Source organism: Apteryx mantelli, chromosome 5 (genome assembly GCF_036417845.1).
Source record: "Apteryx mantelli isolate bAptMan1 chromosome 5, bAptMan1.hap1, whole genome shotgun sequence".
NCBI classification, from domain to species: Eukaryota; Metazoa; Chordata; class Aves; order Apterygiformes; family Apterygidae; genus Apteryx; species Apteryx mantelli.
This window is the reverse complement of record NC_089982.1, coordinates 2,433,584-2,452,077: the sequence shown is the minus strand read 5'-3', so window position 1 is coordinate 2,452,077 and position 18,494 is coordinate 2,433,584. Positions and strand designations below refer to the sequence as shown.

The 18,494-nt window shown below is 47.2% G+C and overlaps 1 protein-coding gene across 1 annotated transcript in view; it reads right to left on the bottom strand.

The window, feature by feature from the left end:
• Positions 1-6,536: 6,536 nt before the first annotated feature.
• The window catches only part of ADGRL3 (adhesion G protein-coupled receptor L3), a 421,071-nt gene continuing 409,113 nt past the window's right edge, over positions 6,537-18,494 (bottom strand). Inside the window, exon 24 of the mRNA XM_067297303.1 lies at positions 6,537-9,680. Coding sequence (XP_067153404.1) covers positions 9,613-9,680 — 68 coding nt within the window. The 3' untranslated portion in view covers positions 6,537-9,612. The remainder of the gene's footprint in view (positions 9,681-18,494) is intronic.

Sequence of the window (18,494 nt, the reverse complement as noted above, 5' to 3'; positions counted from 1 at the left end):
TAGTGCATGGCTGCTCCCTGCACCAAGCAGCTTGAATTTTAGGTAGGATGAGAAAAACATTTTGCTGAGTAGGGAACACCTTGAGCTCCCTTGGAGAAAAATATTTCAGAGCCAGGTTATGCCCATGACGACTGAACTCACCCAACTGGCAAGCAGATGAGGGGCATGGGAAGAGATCAGGGAGGGAAAGCCACAAATGAACCAGCCTGGTGCTAAGTAGGGGCTGGACATGGCTAGAAGCTAAAATAGCCTGTGTCCTGCTCCACAGGGCTCTGGGCCATTTCTTTACCCCATGCTTTAGGGGGCTGCAGGCAAGCAGAAACACACATAGGGTTGCTGAAAAAATAAATTAAATTCTTCCCAAACACTTTGGTAAGAAAGAACATAAAATGGGAGCATCCCCAGGCATAATATCAACAGTCCTCAGTGTTTTTATGTTGAAACAGGCTCTCTTGGCTCAGTTTGCAGTCAGGTACCAAGGCATAGAAAGAAGGGGCAGATTTTGGAAGTGTTAACAGGCTCTTAAAAACACATAGGATGTTCTCTGCTTATGCACTGTCAGTGCCCGACTCCTACCAAAAATCAGTGCTATTGGGGTCCCAGGTTCAGGTAGGTGCTTCTGAAATCCTGACCATGCATCAGCTGGGCATTAAGTACTAAAATGTATTTTTGTAAGTCTTGCCCAAGTGAATTGTTTGAAGCAAGAGGCCTGTGAGGAGCAAAGACCTGGGCCCCACCACCTGAAGGCCATCGTGGTGGTCAGAAAGACCCTTCGGCTGCTGCAGACCTGGAGTTAACATGTTTCTACCCTGTACTGGTCCTCCCAGCCTGCCTCACTCCTCTTCTGCTGGGGTCAGCGTCTCTTCCACTTTGCCCCCACAACTGCAGCCGTAATGTTGTCCTAGACAAGATTTAAAAGGGAAAAAAGGGAACTGGGAACCTAAAACCCCTCTTTGACCACCCAAATCTCTACCTAGATGAATTGCACTCCTGTGCCAGAGGCATCCACTGTGTCCAAGTGCAGCTGCTGACACACAAGTTGGATAATACGGAGCTGAGCACAATTTACCGCTTAGGATAGAACAGGACAAATCTCCTTCAGCCTCATGCCTCCTGTTTCAACCCCTGACAACTCCTCCGAAACGCTGCGGCTGATGCTGGTGTCGAAGGGCACAGCCTCCACCGGCTCACGGTGCTGGCGATGCACCAGAGCTGCAGGAGAAATGCAGCACTGAACTCCAGCAGATCAAAAGCCGCGCTTATTCCTGCCTGGCGGCTGGCGCCGTGCGTCCCCGCGCCTCGCGCTTGAAAAGCTAATTGTGACCACAAACATTTCGTGACTGCAGAATAAATCATTTTACTTTCCCTGCAAGGGGGCTTGTTTTAAATGTCACTTGCTCTGTCTCCGCTGTTAATGAACACGACTCGACCCATTTATTCTCTGCTGCACTTTCTGCAGCAAATCACAGCCTTGCTGCAAAGGTATGGAGTATTAGAGCCACAATTTCATTGGCAAGATTTTGCCTTGTGAACCCATTAGTATTTCCCCGACCAGTTTTCTTCTCTAGTCTTGCTGGAACAGAGAATTGCTCTTTTGCAGGTCTATTCTTTCCATTATTCCCTCGGCTTTAGTGAAATATATATGAGATGACTCAGAGCTTGAACTCCCAGTGTGTGTTTCTCATACAGAGTCTCTGTGTGGCTAGGGAACTAAAAGACAGATATTTAATTTCAGATGAGAAGTACTGGTGACATCATGCCTTTGCTTTCTTTGCCGGACGTGTGTACAGCAAGCACGTGGTGAAGCTGTTCAGCTATAATAGCCTCATCGCATTTAGGAGCCTGCTTAATATTCAGCGTAGGTACGCAGTAAGGGGCAGTCGGCGCTGCTCTTGGGTGGCGCTTAAAGGGAGCGTGCACCAGGGCTTTTAACCCCGGCGAATCTGTATAACGGAGCTTGTAGGGATAAAGCACCTCGCAAGGCAAAACATAGGTTTTCTAAGCCCTTTCCTGGGCAGCTGCTCCATCTGCTCAACACCGAAGCGCTGGTTCAGTCTAGGGAGCAGTGCCCCGGGCACTGATGTTACACAGGCGGATTTATGCCCCCCAATTCGAGAGGCATTTAGTTTAGCCGCACCATCGGTGACTTCGGCTTCCCACAGCAGCAGCTGCCTGCATGTGCATCCAAGCAGAAGGAAGAGTGCACACAACAGCTTTTCAGCTTACAAAAAAAAAAAAAAAAAGACATGCCTTCATTTTACTTTGAAACATGGCCAAAAGCTCATATGCATGGAGGGAAGTTTGAGAAAAATCCGACTCCTGCAGCAACACCTCTAGTCAGGACCATTTTGGTGACATTACTGTGACAATTTTTCAGCCTTTCCTACTATTATATACCTTCCTACACAGTAGGCATTATCCAAAAAGAACTAGAAGAGATAATAATATGGATAAACAGGGCATAAGACAGGAAATAAAATCTAATGGCTGAGACACTAGGCAAGCTACAGTGCTTGTACATCAGAAGAGCAGAGAAGCTGCATGTGGGGCAACTTACCCAGAGATCCAATAGCTTCTTCATTCCTCAAAGTCTGCAGTCAGCCTTTGAGCATCTTCCAAAAAGATATTCTCTAGTTCAGCCAGGACTACAGATCTGATGCAAGCACCATCAGCTTCAGTGCTTTGGCCAGCCTCAGCATCCCCCTTGGTCTTCGGTCTAATGGGCCTCCAAGAAAGACCTGCACATGCTGCTACTACTTCTCTGGTTAAGTGCCAGATTAATTACTGATTAAAATAACTCCTAGACTTCCCCTTCCCCTTTAAGCAAACTTTGCTCTTTTCCAGAAGCCATCTTTATATGCAAGAATCCCAGTGCATGCTCAGAAATTAATTAATTTTGGGTTTTTTTTTTTTGTTTAGCCCAAACTCAGCTTTGTCAGCTGCACCTCCTAATTGCCCTAAATTAATGACTATCAAACCTGCAGATTATGGAACAATTAAAATAATAATAGTCAAGCGCTAACTCAGCACAGACAGCAAGAGCCCACGGAGCTGGCTGATGCTAGTGGCTTCATCCATTGGTGTCACCCTGCCGAGGCAGGTGGTGGTATAATGCAGAGGGTGGTCCTTTATGACTGGGATTAGCTCCACTTTTGGGGGATAAGAGATGGGGGAGGAAGGACATCTATCCAATGTTCCCACAGCACTTCTAAAATAAAAGCTATAGCCCTTCTCAGAAAGGTGAAAACCTCTTGCTTTCATCCAAGAGTGTGGATTGATGCTTCCTCATGGCCTCAGATCAAAATCAGCCCATGGTGTACTTGAGGACAGCAGTTTTTAATGTCTATCCTAAAGCCACAATGTTGACCCATTTCCTATTCACTGGTGCTCAGCTGTGCTGAAGCCTTTCTGATCCTGCAAGCGCTCTGCAATAGCCCTGGCTGGGCTGCTGACCGGCTCCCCCATTTATTGAACCAACCTGAGCAGAAAGGCCAAGAGCAGCCTTGATATAAATAGATCGTAAAGCACCCGTGACTTTTCAGCCTGTACTGACGTTTCTCAATTGATTTATTGTTCCTCTGCGGGGCGGTCTCTGCCGAAGGTGGGGGAGATGCTCTTGGCTGCAGCGAGGGTGTTTCCAAGCGTGGGTCGGGGAGGAGGAGCGGAAAGGCTGTTGCGGGGACAAGTGGTGGGAAAGCGAGTTGCTCACGGCTGCGTTGGGAAGCATGGTCCCATGCTGCAGCCTGCTGGAGCGTTTTCCACCACCATCAGCATGAGCTTCCACCACTGAAACACTAAGCTGCAGGTAAGGCTGCAGCTGCGTTTTCACAGTGAGCTCCTGTGTATGGACACCCCGAGCCAGAGCACGGAGGGTCAATCCCAGGTCCCTCCACCACGCTCCGGATAAATGTGAGCTTACGCAAGGCAGGGCTGGCCTGACCCCTTCCACCCCCAAAATATGTCATGGTCAATTAGGGAGCCGACCTGCATCTCCAATGGCAAAAAAAAGCATTTCGGACTCTCTGCATTGTCGCCTGCTCCCATGTCCAAGAGAGGCCACTAAGAAGGAAGGTCTCTGCCCCAAGATGTGTGCTAATCCTACGTGAAATGAGTTTGCTGAGGCTCAGCTGCCTCAACATTTGCACATTGCCATGGTTTCCAGGCACAATAAGCCATCGGCGAGAGTCTTTTGCTCCCTGTGGGTTTGTAGACTACGGGACGCGACGTGCTATCGGGAGACACAGGAATCTTGTCGGCTCTTTCCGACAGACCGGTTTCCAGGCGCAATAAGCCATCGGGGAGAGTCTTTTGCTCCCTGTGGGTTTGCAGACTACGGGACGCGACATGCTATCGGGAGACACAGGAATCTTGTTGGCTCTTTCTGACAGACCGCAAAGTTTGAGGCCTCTAAAACCTTCACCATCTTACACGCATGGGCTACAAAAGGGCAGGGGAAAATAAAGTTGGGCGCCTGACCAAAAAAGCATCATTTGACTTTTTTTTTTTTTTTTCCTCACTGCACTTCTGCAAAAGCAAAGGTTGAAGCAAATGGACAATAAACTGCAAAAGTTGTGGGTATATGCAGCAACATATTTTTAATAAAGCTGGCACTTGAAAAGCAGCATTTACAGGGAGCAGAAGCTGCGTCCTTATATATGGGCCCCTCTGAGCTGAAAGTTGCCATTTCTCCTTGTGCTGACAAATAGCCTCATCTGCGTATAGTGTCACCGAGGTCCATGGGGTTTGCTTCTGCAGTTAGACGGCATTTCGTACAAGGAAGTTTTATGGAATATGACCTTTCCAAACAGTTACAAGCAGCGTTGACCGCTGAAATGCCGCGTCTCCGGGGAGCGGTGCTGCTGACCCGCGTGTTTGGAGCTAAGCCCTAGAGGTGCTGCAGTGGGAGGTGCAAGGGGCCTGAGGCACGTGCCCGGGCAGCCTCCTTCTGTGAGCCCGTGTCCCCCAAGCTGTAAAAACATAATATTTTACTGAATGTCGCTGCACTTCGTCTTGTTGGTGTTTTGGGTCAGGGAATGCCATGGGTTAATCATGTGCTGTGTAATGAAGCATTGCCTTTAAGTATATTTAAGACCATCACCTCTTTGTTTCACCGCGTAGTGCCATTTGCTATGTTATCTAAGGTGAACTGGAACGCTCAATTCCCCTTCTCTGGACGCTACTTATTATTTTATATGCCTCTAACATATCATTTATTATGTGTCTTTGCACTAAAAATATTTCTAAATGGCTCCTAAAAGGAAACGCGTCTCTTTTTGACTTAATAGTTCCTTTTAGTCACTTTATTCCTGGATCGTTTGGAGGCGCAGAGTGGTCAGCACCTAACACAATTCAAAGCAAACATGGACCATTGATTGATAGCCTGGAATTACGCCTTCTCTGAGTATCATTCCCTTAAAACCGCAGCATACCCTGGTTACTTGTCAGGCTCTGGAGCACCTTGAGCAGATGTTTTTGTCGGCCAAGTTCTCCTTGAGCTGTCGCAGGGGATGCGCACCATGCAATCTAGATACATCTAGATGAACGGGGTGAATCATTTCTGCCAATATGCATTGCTTTGTGTTTGTTTTCACCTGATTTTATCTGGAATTGGTTGATATCGGCCGCTCGCTTTGCCGTACATGTGCCCAGCACAGCAGGGTCCTAATCCATATGCAAACCTTCGGATAGTTCCAGCTCTGCACAGTGCTGCTGGCTGCAATGGTCCTTTCCAAATGCTGTGTGTGTTTTGCACATCACGTTGTGTTTACAAAGCTCTGGCTCCTACATAATGCTCCTGCGATGGCAAAGCTGGCAGTTTGGCACCTGCAGCAATGCTTTTAAATATTGGTATATTTATGTTGACTTTGACACACTACCACTCAGATCTCCTATATTAGGGTTGTATTTTTTTTGATGTGAAGTATTGCAGCAGCTAATTGCAATTACCAGAAAGCATATACAAGAGAGCTTGTTGACTGCCAGTAGACAAAGACACTTTTTGGAAATCTTGAATTTTGCTATAGATGAAAGCCTATAAATTTTAAAATAGAAAACACGTTATCGTTTACAATTTCCGTTTGCTAACAAATTCTGCTGAACAAAATTGGTGGCTGATTAAGTAAACATTTATACATAAATAAAACAGTGAAGATCTCTTCAGTTATTGAGATGCAGCCAGTTCAGTCTCTTGTAAATAATACAGTGATGAATTCTGTCATTACAGAGCATGATAAACCTACCTAGCCTCAAAGTCTTGGGCAAACTAATCCATACGCATGAATCAATCAGTTCATTTTAGTCATACCAGAGTTATATAAATGTCACTAAAATCAATGCCTGAAAGACATAACAGATTAATAAATCCTCATGCGGTACATCTAACGGGGATGCAAACCTACAGTACATAGCTGCACACTGAACACAACTATACAAATAGTTGGAATAAGTCATTTTAATAGAAAACTCAAGGGCAGGTCTGTAATGAGCAGGCGTGTAGGAGAAAATCTAGTGCATTATTAATTTCAGACAATACTGAATTCTTTTTCATAATGTACATTTTATTAATGCTCTCTGTGATAGCTTTTCATACCATTTCATCAATAGGAGTACAGTAATTACAATGTATTAAGATTCATTCCATGCCTGAGGAATATGGAAGTTCAGTTAAGATATGTAAAGTAAGTGAAACGTAAATCACTATTGACTTAGGGCTGGATTAAATAAAAATTCTGCCCTGGGGAAATGAGCGGCCCAGGGATTTAGTAATGGGATACACAGTCTTTGCCAATTAAAATCTTGGATCAGTTCAGCATTGGCTGAGTGTCTTTATTATCCAAAGGCTGCTCTGACGGCTAGGTGAAATGCACTGGTAGTCCTCCAGCACTTTCACGGGAGCTAATAGCTGCAAGAGGCAAACCAGAGCAGCAGCTATATCTATATCTATCTATCTATATGTATATATATTTATGTATGTCGTGGCCTTACATCATGGGAGAAGGGCCTGAATGAACAGATTTGCATGGAAAACATGGGTCCAGCCACTACTACCAGATCTATAGCTGCCCCATGGCACCCTGTTGCAGGTTGCTGATGCAATGGCAGCATCGAGGCATTGGGGTTGGGTGGGTGAAAATGTCAGGTGAGTCATGGGGCCCTTTTTGGAGGTGCTCCGCCTATGTCGTGGTGGAAGTCCCACGTCCCGTTTGCTTAGCGTGCCCGCATGGGCCGGCTTGAGCTGCTGGGATGCTCATGATTGCTAAAGCCTCGTAAGGGTGAGGGGGTCTCCTCAACAGAGCGCTTGCTCAATGTGTCAACCTCAACACATAACCTGTGTGCAATCAATACAAAGGCAGTGGACAGGAGACATCATTTTTATTAGGACTCGGTGGGTTTTTCCTCGTCTTTACAACAGTCACTGTTAGTTACCAGGGGTCAGACTCTTCGAGGTTGAAGCGAGAGATGTCGAACAGGTTGCAAATGCCTCAAAAGAATAACTCTTCTAGACATAATGGCAAAGGTTTAAGGTGCAGCATGATAGGATTGTCCAGGGAGCGAAACAAATAGCGAGGGCTCTAATGGAAAAAAAAAACAGGGAATTTCTGCTTTCCTGCGATCTAGCGCTTCTACTGAGAGCCCCCATGTTTAATAAATAAATAAATAAGCTCGGCAATGGCGGTTGTTAGGTGTTAACGGCAATGGTTTCCCCACCGAGATGGAAGAGAGGAGGTATTCAAGTAGTCAGGAGGAGAATGTGATCCCTGCAGTTCATGTCAGCCCACTGCAGGCGAATTACCACTCCAGATGCCAAAAGCTCTGAGTGCTTTGAGGCAGTTTCCAATTTGTGTTGATTACCCACTGTCCTTTCCCCGCAAGTGTATGGGGTTTTTGCCCCAAATATTATGCTTAATATGTGCAAAAGGTGTCTCTGTACCTACTGTATCTAGAAACGGTTGTTTTATGTCATGCTGTCTGGCCTCTTAATGGCATTCACATGTTAGCCCTCATTCATTCCAAAATGCCAGACCAAAGAGATACTTTTATGTCTAGAAAAAGTTATTCTAGGTTATTTTTACACGTCTTTCTTTTCTTTTTTCTTTTTTTTTTAATCTGGTATGTGAGTTCCCTCTGCTGTATGAATCCATATAGGGGTGAGTACGACATACACACCTAGTTCCTCTCTTTTTCTCTCCCAGACACAGCTATACGGATAGGGGGACTCGTGCTGGCTCATCCACACCCACACAGGCATATGGAGGGCTTGCAAGTGTGTTGTCTTCCTCGCACACGCATTTGCACGCACACAAGGGTGGGCTGCACATACAGATGCTGGCTGGCACTAACACAGATATGTATGTGTGCCTCCATTTACCCAGCCAAACAGTTGGCCAAATATCATTAATCAGTCTTCAGGGTTCGAGGGTTTTGTTTTTCTTTTTTTTTTTAATTAAGGCTAAAAGCCTTGGGGGAAACCGCACTGATGGGAATGCCTTCCTTCCATCAGTGATTTCTGCCCATCCCGCCCCCACATCTGCACCGAACAGCCTAGGTTGTCCCATGACGTAGCTCCACAGGATATTTACACCAGCTGAGAACATCGGCCCCGCAAGTCCCTCCTGGTAAAAGAAACAAAAGAGAAATATCTGTTGAGTCCTGTGCTGGATAAGTCAGTCATCATTTAGATGTCGCCTTCATAGTCCAAGGTGACTGCTGCAGGCTGGCCGAACATCACTGCGGTGAAGCTCAGCTACAAAAACAGCGATGTGAATGTCAACCGTTGAACCCAACGGGCCCGCTGAAGGTCCATAACAGAGGTTTGACTATATCTGTCCCCAACTGAGCTGATTGATAGAGAATCATTATCTTCAGAGTACTAAGGCTCATTTTTCCAAAAAATATCTCTATTTACATATTACAATAAAATCTGAGGGGCTTTCCCCCAGAAGTTTTTTCCAAGAGAAGTTGCTGTTAGATATGTGTGCTGTTTTCTATTTACAAGTGACAGTTTTGCTCTAAAGTACTCTGGTGGCAAGTTCAGCTTGTTTTGGAATAAGGGATCTTTCTTAGTCCCATTCTTCCTTCCATTATTAAAGGAGAGGCCTGTATTTACAATAGCGACCTGGATGTGGTGGTGTCTCCTTTCCACAACCTGGTTTGAAAGGCTTTTAACAGTTATGAGTTCAGGAAGGGGTTGGAGCACACTCAGACATCTTTAAGTGCTTGTGAGTTGCAAAGCCAACATCTGGAGCAGATGAAAATCGCTCATAAGTTTAAAAAGTGTAGTCCGTTATGCTCATCTTAAAAAAAAAAACAAGCAACCAACCAACCAACAAACCAACTTCCCAGAGAGCTGTCCTACGTCTGGGCTCTGCAGTGGGGCAGTGGGGAGTAGAGGGCCTCTCTAGAAGTAATTCTCAGCCGAGCTGTCTACTCTGTGGGGATCTGAGGATTGCCAGGTGTTTTGTTGACACTAGTTTATTAGGCCTCTTGGCCTATCCTGTTGCATGATCCCACTGAGTGACGGGTAAACCGAGGCACAGGGAAGCTAACTCAGAGCGAATATGCGGGCGAGCCAGGTGCAGTCTCCTAGGAGTGCCGGGTGCTTCTTTCCGCGTGCTAGATGACACTGTCTTCCATCGTAACTCTTCGAAAGACTGGCTCCTGCTTGGGCGCTCTTCCGCTTTCTGCGAAAAACAAGGGAAGATCAAGTAAACCCCAACGACAGCATTTTATGGGCATTTCAAATCAAACAAAGCACTGGATGTCTGTGTTTGCCTTGAAAGCGAAGGCCAGCTGAGAGTAGGTGAAATAATGTCTGTGAGAAAGCAACCCATCAACAGCCTCCTCCCACCCGTTTGGTTGGACATGATTTTGTGGTTTGTGTGCTCTCATGAGCCATCTGTGGTGTGAGGACTAACACCAGCAGCCACTGATACCCGCTGCTATAAGGATGATCTCCTGTGCAGCGAAAAATTTCGCTATGATCTCCTCCAGGCATCTACCAGCCCACTCCAGAAGCGCCTCCACTCTTCGGAGGAGGGTCTGGGGATGTGGTTGGACAAGGCGATGCGCGAGTCGTAATTCAGGTTAACTCTGCAGGGAAGGTAAGTCCCAAGTCCTCTGTGGAGGCCTGTTCAAGGTCTGGGCACCTCGACCGCTCACTGGGGGACTTCAGAGGTGGTTAGATCCTTGCTCTAGGTTGGATTTTGCCCTAAGCCCCTGGTAATTTGGATCTTTTCAGCCACTTCTTGCTCTGACAGTCCCAAGTACAAGCAATTCAAGCAGGCACAATAACCCCTAGTTGTAGCTATATCCCTTACCGCTCTTGAAAACCATTTATTTTTCTTCATGAAGACATGACTTTAGCGCCTACTTTGATGGCACACATCCTGTTGGACTAAAAGAAACTCTTCCTGGTGCAACAATTAGGCAGCACTTATTAGTCTAATCAAATGCAGTGCCTGTTTGAGCAAAGTGCATTTCTGTGGGTTTTTTTTTTCTTCCCTTTTAATAAATAGTCAGTATAAATCACTGCAGAGTAAACAGATTTGTTTTGATATCAGATATTATCTGAAGGGTGCTTCACAGACTTTCTTTGAGTGCTCTACTTTACAGCTCTTTCTACAATAATTGCAAGCCTGAGAGGAAAACGCCTCCTTTTATGCATACGGGTAGGGAATGGGGAGTCAGGTGGTATTGCAGGTAAAATGAACACATGCAGGCTTTTTCATAAATAATACCCAAGGAGAGATTAAGCTAGGCTAAACAGGTTCAAGAAGATTTAGATGTGTCTGGAGGCCATTTTTAAAGCGTAAATCATTTAACTCTATCTATCTCCCACGGCAAACATTCGGAATAAAGCAAGGAGGAACCTCAAGCGCGAGCTGCCGTGGACATTGCCACATAGTCTGCAATCTTGCTTGAGTGTATTTTTTTTTGTATCCTGGTTCAGCCTCAGTGATTAGCTGCTGATTAATGCTAATGTGAGCAACCCCTGGCAGCAAAGCAAGAGAAAAGTGACCCTCTGTGGAGCAGACCACAACCCGGGGATGCTAGCAATCCTGCTCCTTGCATTTTTTTTTTTTTTCCCCTGCAAAATACGGGAAAAAAGGGTTGAGGAAAGCCTCTGTGCTCTGGGATCCAGCAGTAGCGGGAAGTGGATTCGCAGGTGCTGCTGCAGGAGCTGCTGAGGGCTGCACTCTTCCCGCGTTGGCTCGGTTTTCTTGCTGCTGCAAAACAGCAGCGGGCGGAAGGGAAAACGTTGCCTCCGCATATTCATCCGGAGGGAAGGAGCTAAGGAAGCCAAGAAGGTTGGACAGAAAAGCACTTTTTTTTTTTTGGTGGTGGTGATTTCGGACTTTCTGAAGAGGAGGGAATTTCTTCCTTCTATTGCTTCTCGGCTCCTCTTTTTTTCGACCTGGCACGCACATTTCTCATTTAGTTCCCCCCGCCACCAGCTCGGCAGGCTGCTTTGCGTAGATTGTGGCGCAAGGCTCGTCAAAGCTAACTATGGCTCTGTGAACTGCCAGAAGCTAAAAATGCCCGGGCGCGCAGTGTACCTTGAGGGGGGGAGGAAAAAAAGAAGTCCCTCCTATTTAATATGGAGCACACTTTCCAGCTGACACCAACAGCCATTTAGGCAATGTATATGTATAATCTGTAGGAAAACATATGCATTGGGCCAACCTTGCAGCTTTATGTAATTTGGAGTATAATTGCATTGCTAACCACAATAAGGAAACAACACGGCTGCCACCCTTCTATCTTCTGGGAACATGATTTTGCTCAAGACCACTCCTGGCCCTGCTGGCTTTTTCAGATACACTTGCTTTAAGCTTTACAAAGCTAACTACTTAAACAAGCACTTGCACTGCAAATATGGCACTGGCCCTAAAAACCAAGGCCAGTTTAGGCTCAGTAGATCCCCGAGACCTGAAGGGATGCCACTGCTCCTTATCCAAGCTTGACAGATGATTAAAGAGGATGGACACGCATGGTGGGAAACCCCCGCGGAAAAAAACTCCCTATAGTGCTAGTGTGGGAAAGACTGACTTTGAAAGCTGAGGTTTTTGCTTAGCGAGATGAGATTGCGAACAAAAGGGGTAAAGCGCCTTGAAAAAAAATTAACCCTTGCAGGAAACTGGATGTTTCAGGTTTCCACAGCCAAAGGTGGTGGCTACAGTCAGTGCTGTGGCGGTAGGAAAGAAATATTTCCCTTTAACACATGGGTGCTCCATGTTACTAAACACAAAAATTCCTTCCATCTGCAGGTGAGAACAAGGTTTGCGACATTTAGCATCCCTTTGAAAGGGCCCCTCCGTTCGTGCCTTTTTATTCAGAGCCCATTTAATTTCAGGATAGGTATCAGGAAATCAGGAGCAAGGGTCCTCAGAGAGCTACTTGAACATCCTGTCGAGTTGCCGGTGCTGAACTGAATTATTAACTGAGCTGAAAATACCCCTCTTAGGCAAGTTAAGGGGATGTCCTCGAGCCTTTCAGAGTAATAGGTTTAATTTTTATCCCTGAGCAGTTAGCACAATTAGCAGTGCAGTCACTTTGAAACTCTTTAGAGCAACAGAAGACAAAGATAATATGCAGCACGGGAAGAAAGGGAAATTGCCAGCGTTAAATGATTCATTTGCAGGAGAGACTCTTACATCATTCACTCTGACTCTCCGGATGTGGCAGAAACATCACCCAGCTGCACAAGCAGCAAGGTGGAAAAAGCAAGTAGGAGAAACCCGCTTATGGCAAACCATAAAGTATATGTGTGTGTGTGTGTGTTTTGTTTTTTTTTTTTTAAAGAGAGGACATGCAGAAGCCCTGAGAGGCACCTGGTTATATTTAGTGCCTGTACATTTTTGTGCTCAGTCAGAGCCTAATGCAACACCAATGGCTCCCAGCGACACTGGCATCTACACAAGCTAATAGCAAAGCCGGCTGATAACACAGAGTGAGAAATGCTGGGGCTTGACTGGCAAAATGAGGTCGGCAGCAATAAATCATGGTGATGCAGCATGAATTTTGGATCTTAGCTGGGTTAACCAGCTTAATGGAGAAAGGAAATACACTTGGCATCTCCATCCACTTCGGGTGGCAGTAGATTCACTGTCTGCATGCTGCTACGAGGAGTTTAGAAAGTCAGCGATGAGCAGCCCAGCGCCTCAACCATAAGCTCTGCCCTGCACTGGCCCCAGGGAGGACGGAGGGGATGGACCCACTAAACACCCCGCTGCGGAGCGGGGACTCGGCTAGGGAGACCAAGGCAAGAGGTTGCTGTGCCACAGCGACCGTGCTAGCGCTGCCACCAAGCCACATGGACTGCAATCGGCACAGACCATCCCGGCACTCAACAAGGGGCCCATCACCCTGTCGAGGGGCAAAAGCAGCGATTCCCTTCTCCAGGCCTCCATCACACTCCTGCTGATCTCTTATGGCCACAAGCTTCTCTCCGGATGACTATGGAAGGCCCATTTCAGCCAAAGGACAAAGCACTGCCAGAAGCGTCCGCAGCTAAGTGGCTTTTCCTTCTAGTCCTGCCCCACTGCAAAGTCCATTTTCCCACCCTCCCACTCTTCCATGTACGTGCGGCTTTTGTGCGAGCAAGTTTTAGCAGCTGCCGGCGCTGATGTGCTCCTGCTTCCTAAGCGGCATGTCCGACCTTCCTGTTTATCTCCTACAAACTCGGCCCGGCTGATCGATATGTTGGCCGCTTTGCTTTCAACGCTCGTCCGCAAAAGCATCCATCAGCGGAGGCAATGAAGGCTCGCAACCACCGAACGGCAGGGCCTTCTCTCCAAGTGGGGCACCGGGTCTTCGGAGCAGGTTTCTATTGCATTTGGAGGCAGACATTCAGATTCCCTGCCACGAGGCCCCAAATTCAATTCTGCACTAGATGCCTCACAGGTAAGTGGAAGGAGACAGGTCGAAAACAGTTTTATTATAGCCATAATTTACCCATAGAGCATCCTGCTGCTGGAAATAACCTTTCCAAAGTCGTAACGTAACATGCAGTCGATTACAACTGGCATTCTTAGATATTGGGTCATCCGTACGTGTAAAGTTCAGAGTAATGCTCCTTCGCTTTTCTGCAGCCGCCAACCTACGTATAATGCACTGCCCCCGGCGGGCACAGAGAGCTGGTGTGAACAACAGCGCGTACAGCATCCCGGAGAAGCCAGAAATATTCTATGCTTTAAGGCCAAAAAAAAAAAAATCCAAAATGCAAAAAAAGGGGGGGAAAAAAGGGTAAGAAAGCTGTAGGTTCTCACTATTTTCGCTCTTGTCACCCAGATGAGACTATTTGCCCGCAAAAGCAGAAGCAGATGGGTCTTGTCTTTGGGCATAATACTCCTCTGAAGGGGCTTGGATTTCAGGCTCGAGCTAATGTGAATCAATGACTTTGAAGGCCGTATTCCCATATATACCAGCTGAGGAGGTTTTTGCAGATATGTTTGCGAGTTTTACGCTGTGGTTTTGGGTTTTAAGCAGCGCTGTCACAGTATCAAACGTTTGCTTCCAGCACATAATAACTGCACTGTTTCACTGCTCTGTGTTTGCTGATATTTTTTTATTGAGGTTTTAGCTTGGGTTTTAACATGTGATTGTACAGAGCATTTAAGGAGTAGAAATATAAGAAAAGAATACACATGGAGGAAGAAGAAATCAAAAAGACAGCAAATAGGAAACCGTTGGTTATTTTGTTGGCATTTTGCTGGGTAAGAATATCACCATTTGGCTGTCGTACAGCATACGATAAACAGTAGGCACCTGAAAGTAGCTCTTCTCGTTCGGAAAAGGGAGATTTCCAAGTTCTGGCTACGCTGGCTAGTCTCAGGTCTTTCAGCATGAAACACAACCTCTCTCTTGAGCGGGAAGACGTATTACTTGGTTTACGATCCACGCGTTCCTAGAGCTTGCCAAAGAGCTCGGAAGCATCTGGAAGTACCTCTTCCTTCCCACCCCTCGCACCATCCCCTAATTTTGTGCGAGCCACCAGCGAAGGGGGTGAGCTCGGCCGGTTCTCACTCGCACGGCTGAGGACACCTCTCCTGGCAGAGCGGCCGGGCCGCTATCGCTATTTGGTCGTCCCCTTACTTTTCAAAATTTCACTAGGCGAAGGACTAAGTGGGAAGTGGGGTGTAGGCCAAATTTCCGCTGGGCTGAGACTAATATTTCAGCTTCAGAAAAATACCCCCTGGTCGTACTGTGCAGGCACCAGTCCCCTGCTCTTCAGTCAAGCTTTCCCTTGGAGCTAAATGCGTTCATTATGGTTTTACTCGGATTGATCCGCGTGCTGGATGCCGCAATGCAGCACGGAGCAAGGCTCTCCATGGGCACTTGCTGCATTTTTTTTCCCCTTAGTGCCGCCTTGTACATTCGCGAGACCGCGCACGCGCGCCAAGGCGGTTGGGATTAAATCACGGCGCGGGAAAACAAGGCGGCCCAGCTGCGGCTCCGGCTTCAACCACCGACGCGCACAAACCGCTACTACCGAGCACCCTCGCTGCCTCCCTACCGGCCCAAAGCCCTGCAGGCAAAGCGAAGTTCGGGACTCGGTAGCGAACGGCACGGCGTTCCTCCGTTGTGGGGCTATGGCGCAGCGTGTCTCTGCTAACATCGCCGCTGGAGACGCTCACCAGTAACGCATTAACCACCGAGCGCATCTGCTTTCGGTTTTGTGCCGCAGGATGGGCTGAAGTCTATTAAAGGAGAACCTGCGACTACGTGGCAGTTATATAACGTTCATGAGCGCAGACTGTTTAAACTCTAAAACATTCATTAAATAAAATTTGCATAGAGTCTCGCTGAATGCAGCAGATGATAGCGAAAAATAAAGAACTTTTGTCCCTTCTCTTTTTAAATGGAAGAAGGAGGATATTAAAGGGTGACAGATGACCAAGCCTGGGCTTTTAGGATCTCCTGAGACTGTTCTTTAATAAGATTAGCTCTCCTTTTATCCCTGTTGCCTACAAAAGTCGGCAGGGTATTCTGCTCTTTATAAACCGGCACGATGAAGAGTTTGTGTGAGCGTGGGGGAGAGGACACCCCCCCCCCCCCAAAAAAAAAACCCCACAGCCCTCCCCATCCAACACGACAGCTCTGATTTAAGGTTGCGAAATTACAACTACAGCCAGTAAACGCCAAGTAGGTTCCCGTCACGTTACCTAGGGCACCTCTAGCACGCTGTAGGGGAGGCGTCTTTGCAACATGAGGGCTGTATTATTAAATTCGGACACCCACAGACCACCTTCATTCACCACTGCTTTCCGGCTCCCCCCTACTCGGGACCGGAGCAGTTTGGTGGCTCTCCAAAACTTGCTGGTTGGACTGCACCTGATGCTGCCTTCATTTCAGTAGCTCAAGACTTTCCAAAAAAAAAAACCATGCTCGAGCTACGCATCCACATGAAAAGGCTCTTTCCAAAGATGCATGACAACCCGTTCCTCCAAAAGGTGGGCCCTCGCCTTCAGAAAGGAGAGGTCTACGCTTGGCTGCTGCTGCTGACATTTTTGTAGGAGCCGGGATGTCCTTTTCTCCTCTGTTCTCTGTGTTTTTCATTGGGAATGGGATGCTTTTTGCGGCTGAAAGACGAAGCTTTGATTTTCTCCCGCTAAAGGCAAGCCTTTCCGTTTTTAAATAAAGCTTTAGAAAGGAAGGAGATTCGGATGGGACCCTGCAACCCAACCTGTAAAGTTGCGTGCACCTAGCAAAGATCCCGATTTAATACCATAGTCGTGACTGCCCCTTCATTAGATCGGCGGGTACCCCCACGCACACTCTTTTCTAACCTCTGACTGCGTTCGCTCAGCATCGAGACCTGCCCCAGAAGTTTTGTAGTTCTCCCACCCGCTCTAGGAAAACTTTAGGCTCAAAGGACTTAACTTTTTGACTCAAATTTCATGTGCTGTAGTCTGCACAGAAGCCACCACTGCACTGCAAGTCACATATCTACTGAGCTACTTATCAACAAGCAGAAGCCTTCAACATGCCCATACTCAACTATCTGACACAACACGAGCCTGTTTTTAAGGGGAAAAATGAAAAAAATAATTCCCTTCCTGCTTCTTCCCCTCCTCACCCCCTCCAAACTAAATGATGGTCTTAAAATATTTTTGGATTAATGTAATTAATAATATCTATATTTCCCCTCTGTTTTGTGATTCAGCCTTTTCCAAATCTGAAAGAAGCCCCATTAGTGAAATCCTGTGGTGCAGGATCAGCATGGGGACGGAAATAATCAGTTTGAAAATAAACAGCTTTTTTTGCAATCAATCAGAGCACTCATAAACATGGTAGGCTGGAGGAGAGAAGCTCGAGTCAGAAGTAACGGTCAAAGAAGAAGGAAGCAAGCATGTTTGCTGAGAAACCAGAAATCCATGGGCAGGGGAATAGAAAAGCCTGGGAGGGAACAACCACTCGGACTAAAGAAGGTCACAGATTTTCAGTAGGACACAGTTATTCCACAGCAAATCTGCCACCAGTTTGTTCTTGCAGAGGTTCAGGCACACAGGTAAACGCTGTGTGGCTCACCCACTTCCCATTTTGCTATGAAAATACTTGCTATGGGGGATCTCGCCCTCTGCATGAGTTTAATCCCACCATATCCCTGGAAAAAACATTTGAGGAGACTCATACAGTAGCAGAGGTTTTACTTTCTCCAAAGTAGAGTTCCTCCAAGTATTTCAAGGCATTGGCAGCCTCCACTTGACTAATGCACTAAGAGGTATGGACACAGGGGATCCGAAACCATCGCTTCGCGCTTATCTGCTGGGCACCATTCATCTCACTCACAGCCAGCACTAAAAATACACTGAACTGGGAGGCAGCAAGTCAAGGACATCAGAGGGGCAGCCTCAGGATGAAGACCACTACCGGGATGGATGGATGGCCCCATGCTACAGAGCCAAGGGCTTCCCCAAGGAAGCTACCGATGGGAAATGCTTCCTCGCCCCGGGCTCAAATCCCGCGCTGGCCCAGGGCGCAGCCGCAGCCACCACTTGGGCAGAAATCAGTTTTCCTCCCAAACACGTTTTGGGCTGAGCTCCTGGCTACAGAAACTGCTCAGGCAACTCGAACCACAGCCTCTGCCACCGAAACCATCGCCCTTTGTGTTTTTTTTGCCCTTCTCACCCCCTTAAAAGCTCCTGTTGCTCATGTCGCCTCTCATGAGCAGCCCTGTGGCCTCCAGGGAGGACCTCCTGGGACAACCCTGCACGAGGCTGGACCCGCACCGCTGAACTGCTCACTGGGTGCATTTCATCTCCAGTGCTGGGAAAACATTTTCTGATAAATACAGGCATCACCTGCCTACTCAAAGCCCTTTGCCTTTTACTGAGCTTGGGGGAGTTTTGCCCCCACCTTGCAGGAAGGCAGGATCAGACCTCCAAAGGCCAAGGCTTGGGGGACTTTGTGCAAAATTCACGTCTAAGTTGCTTTGACATTGGGTACCGAGTGTGGCTGGAAGCAGCTATTTTTTGCTTTCAATCATCTCTTCT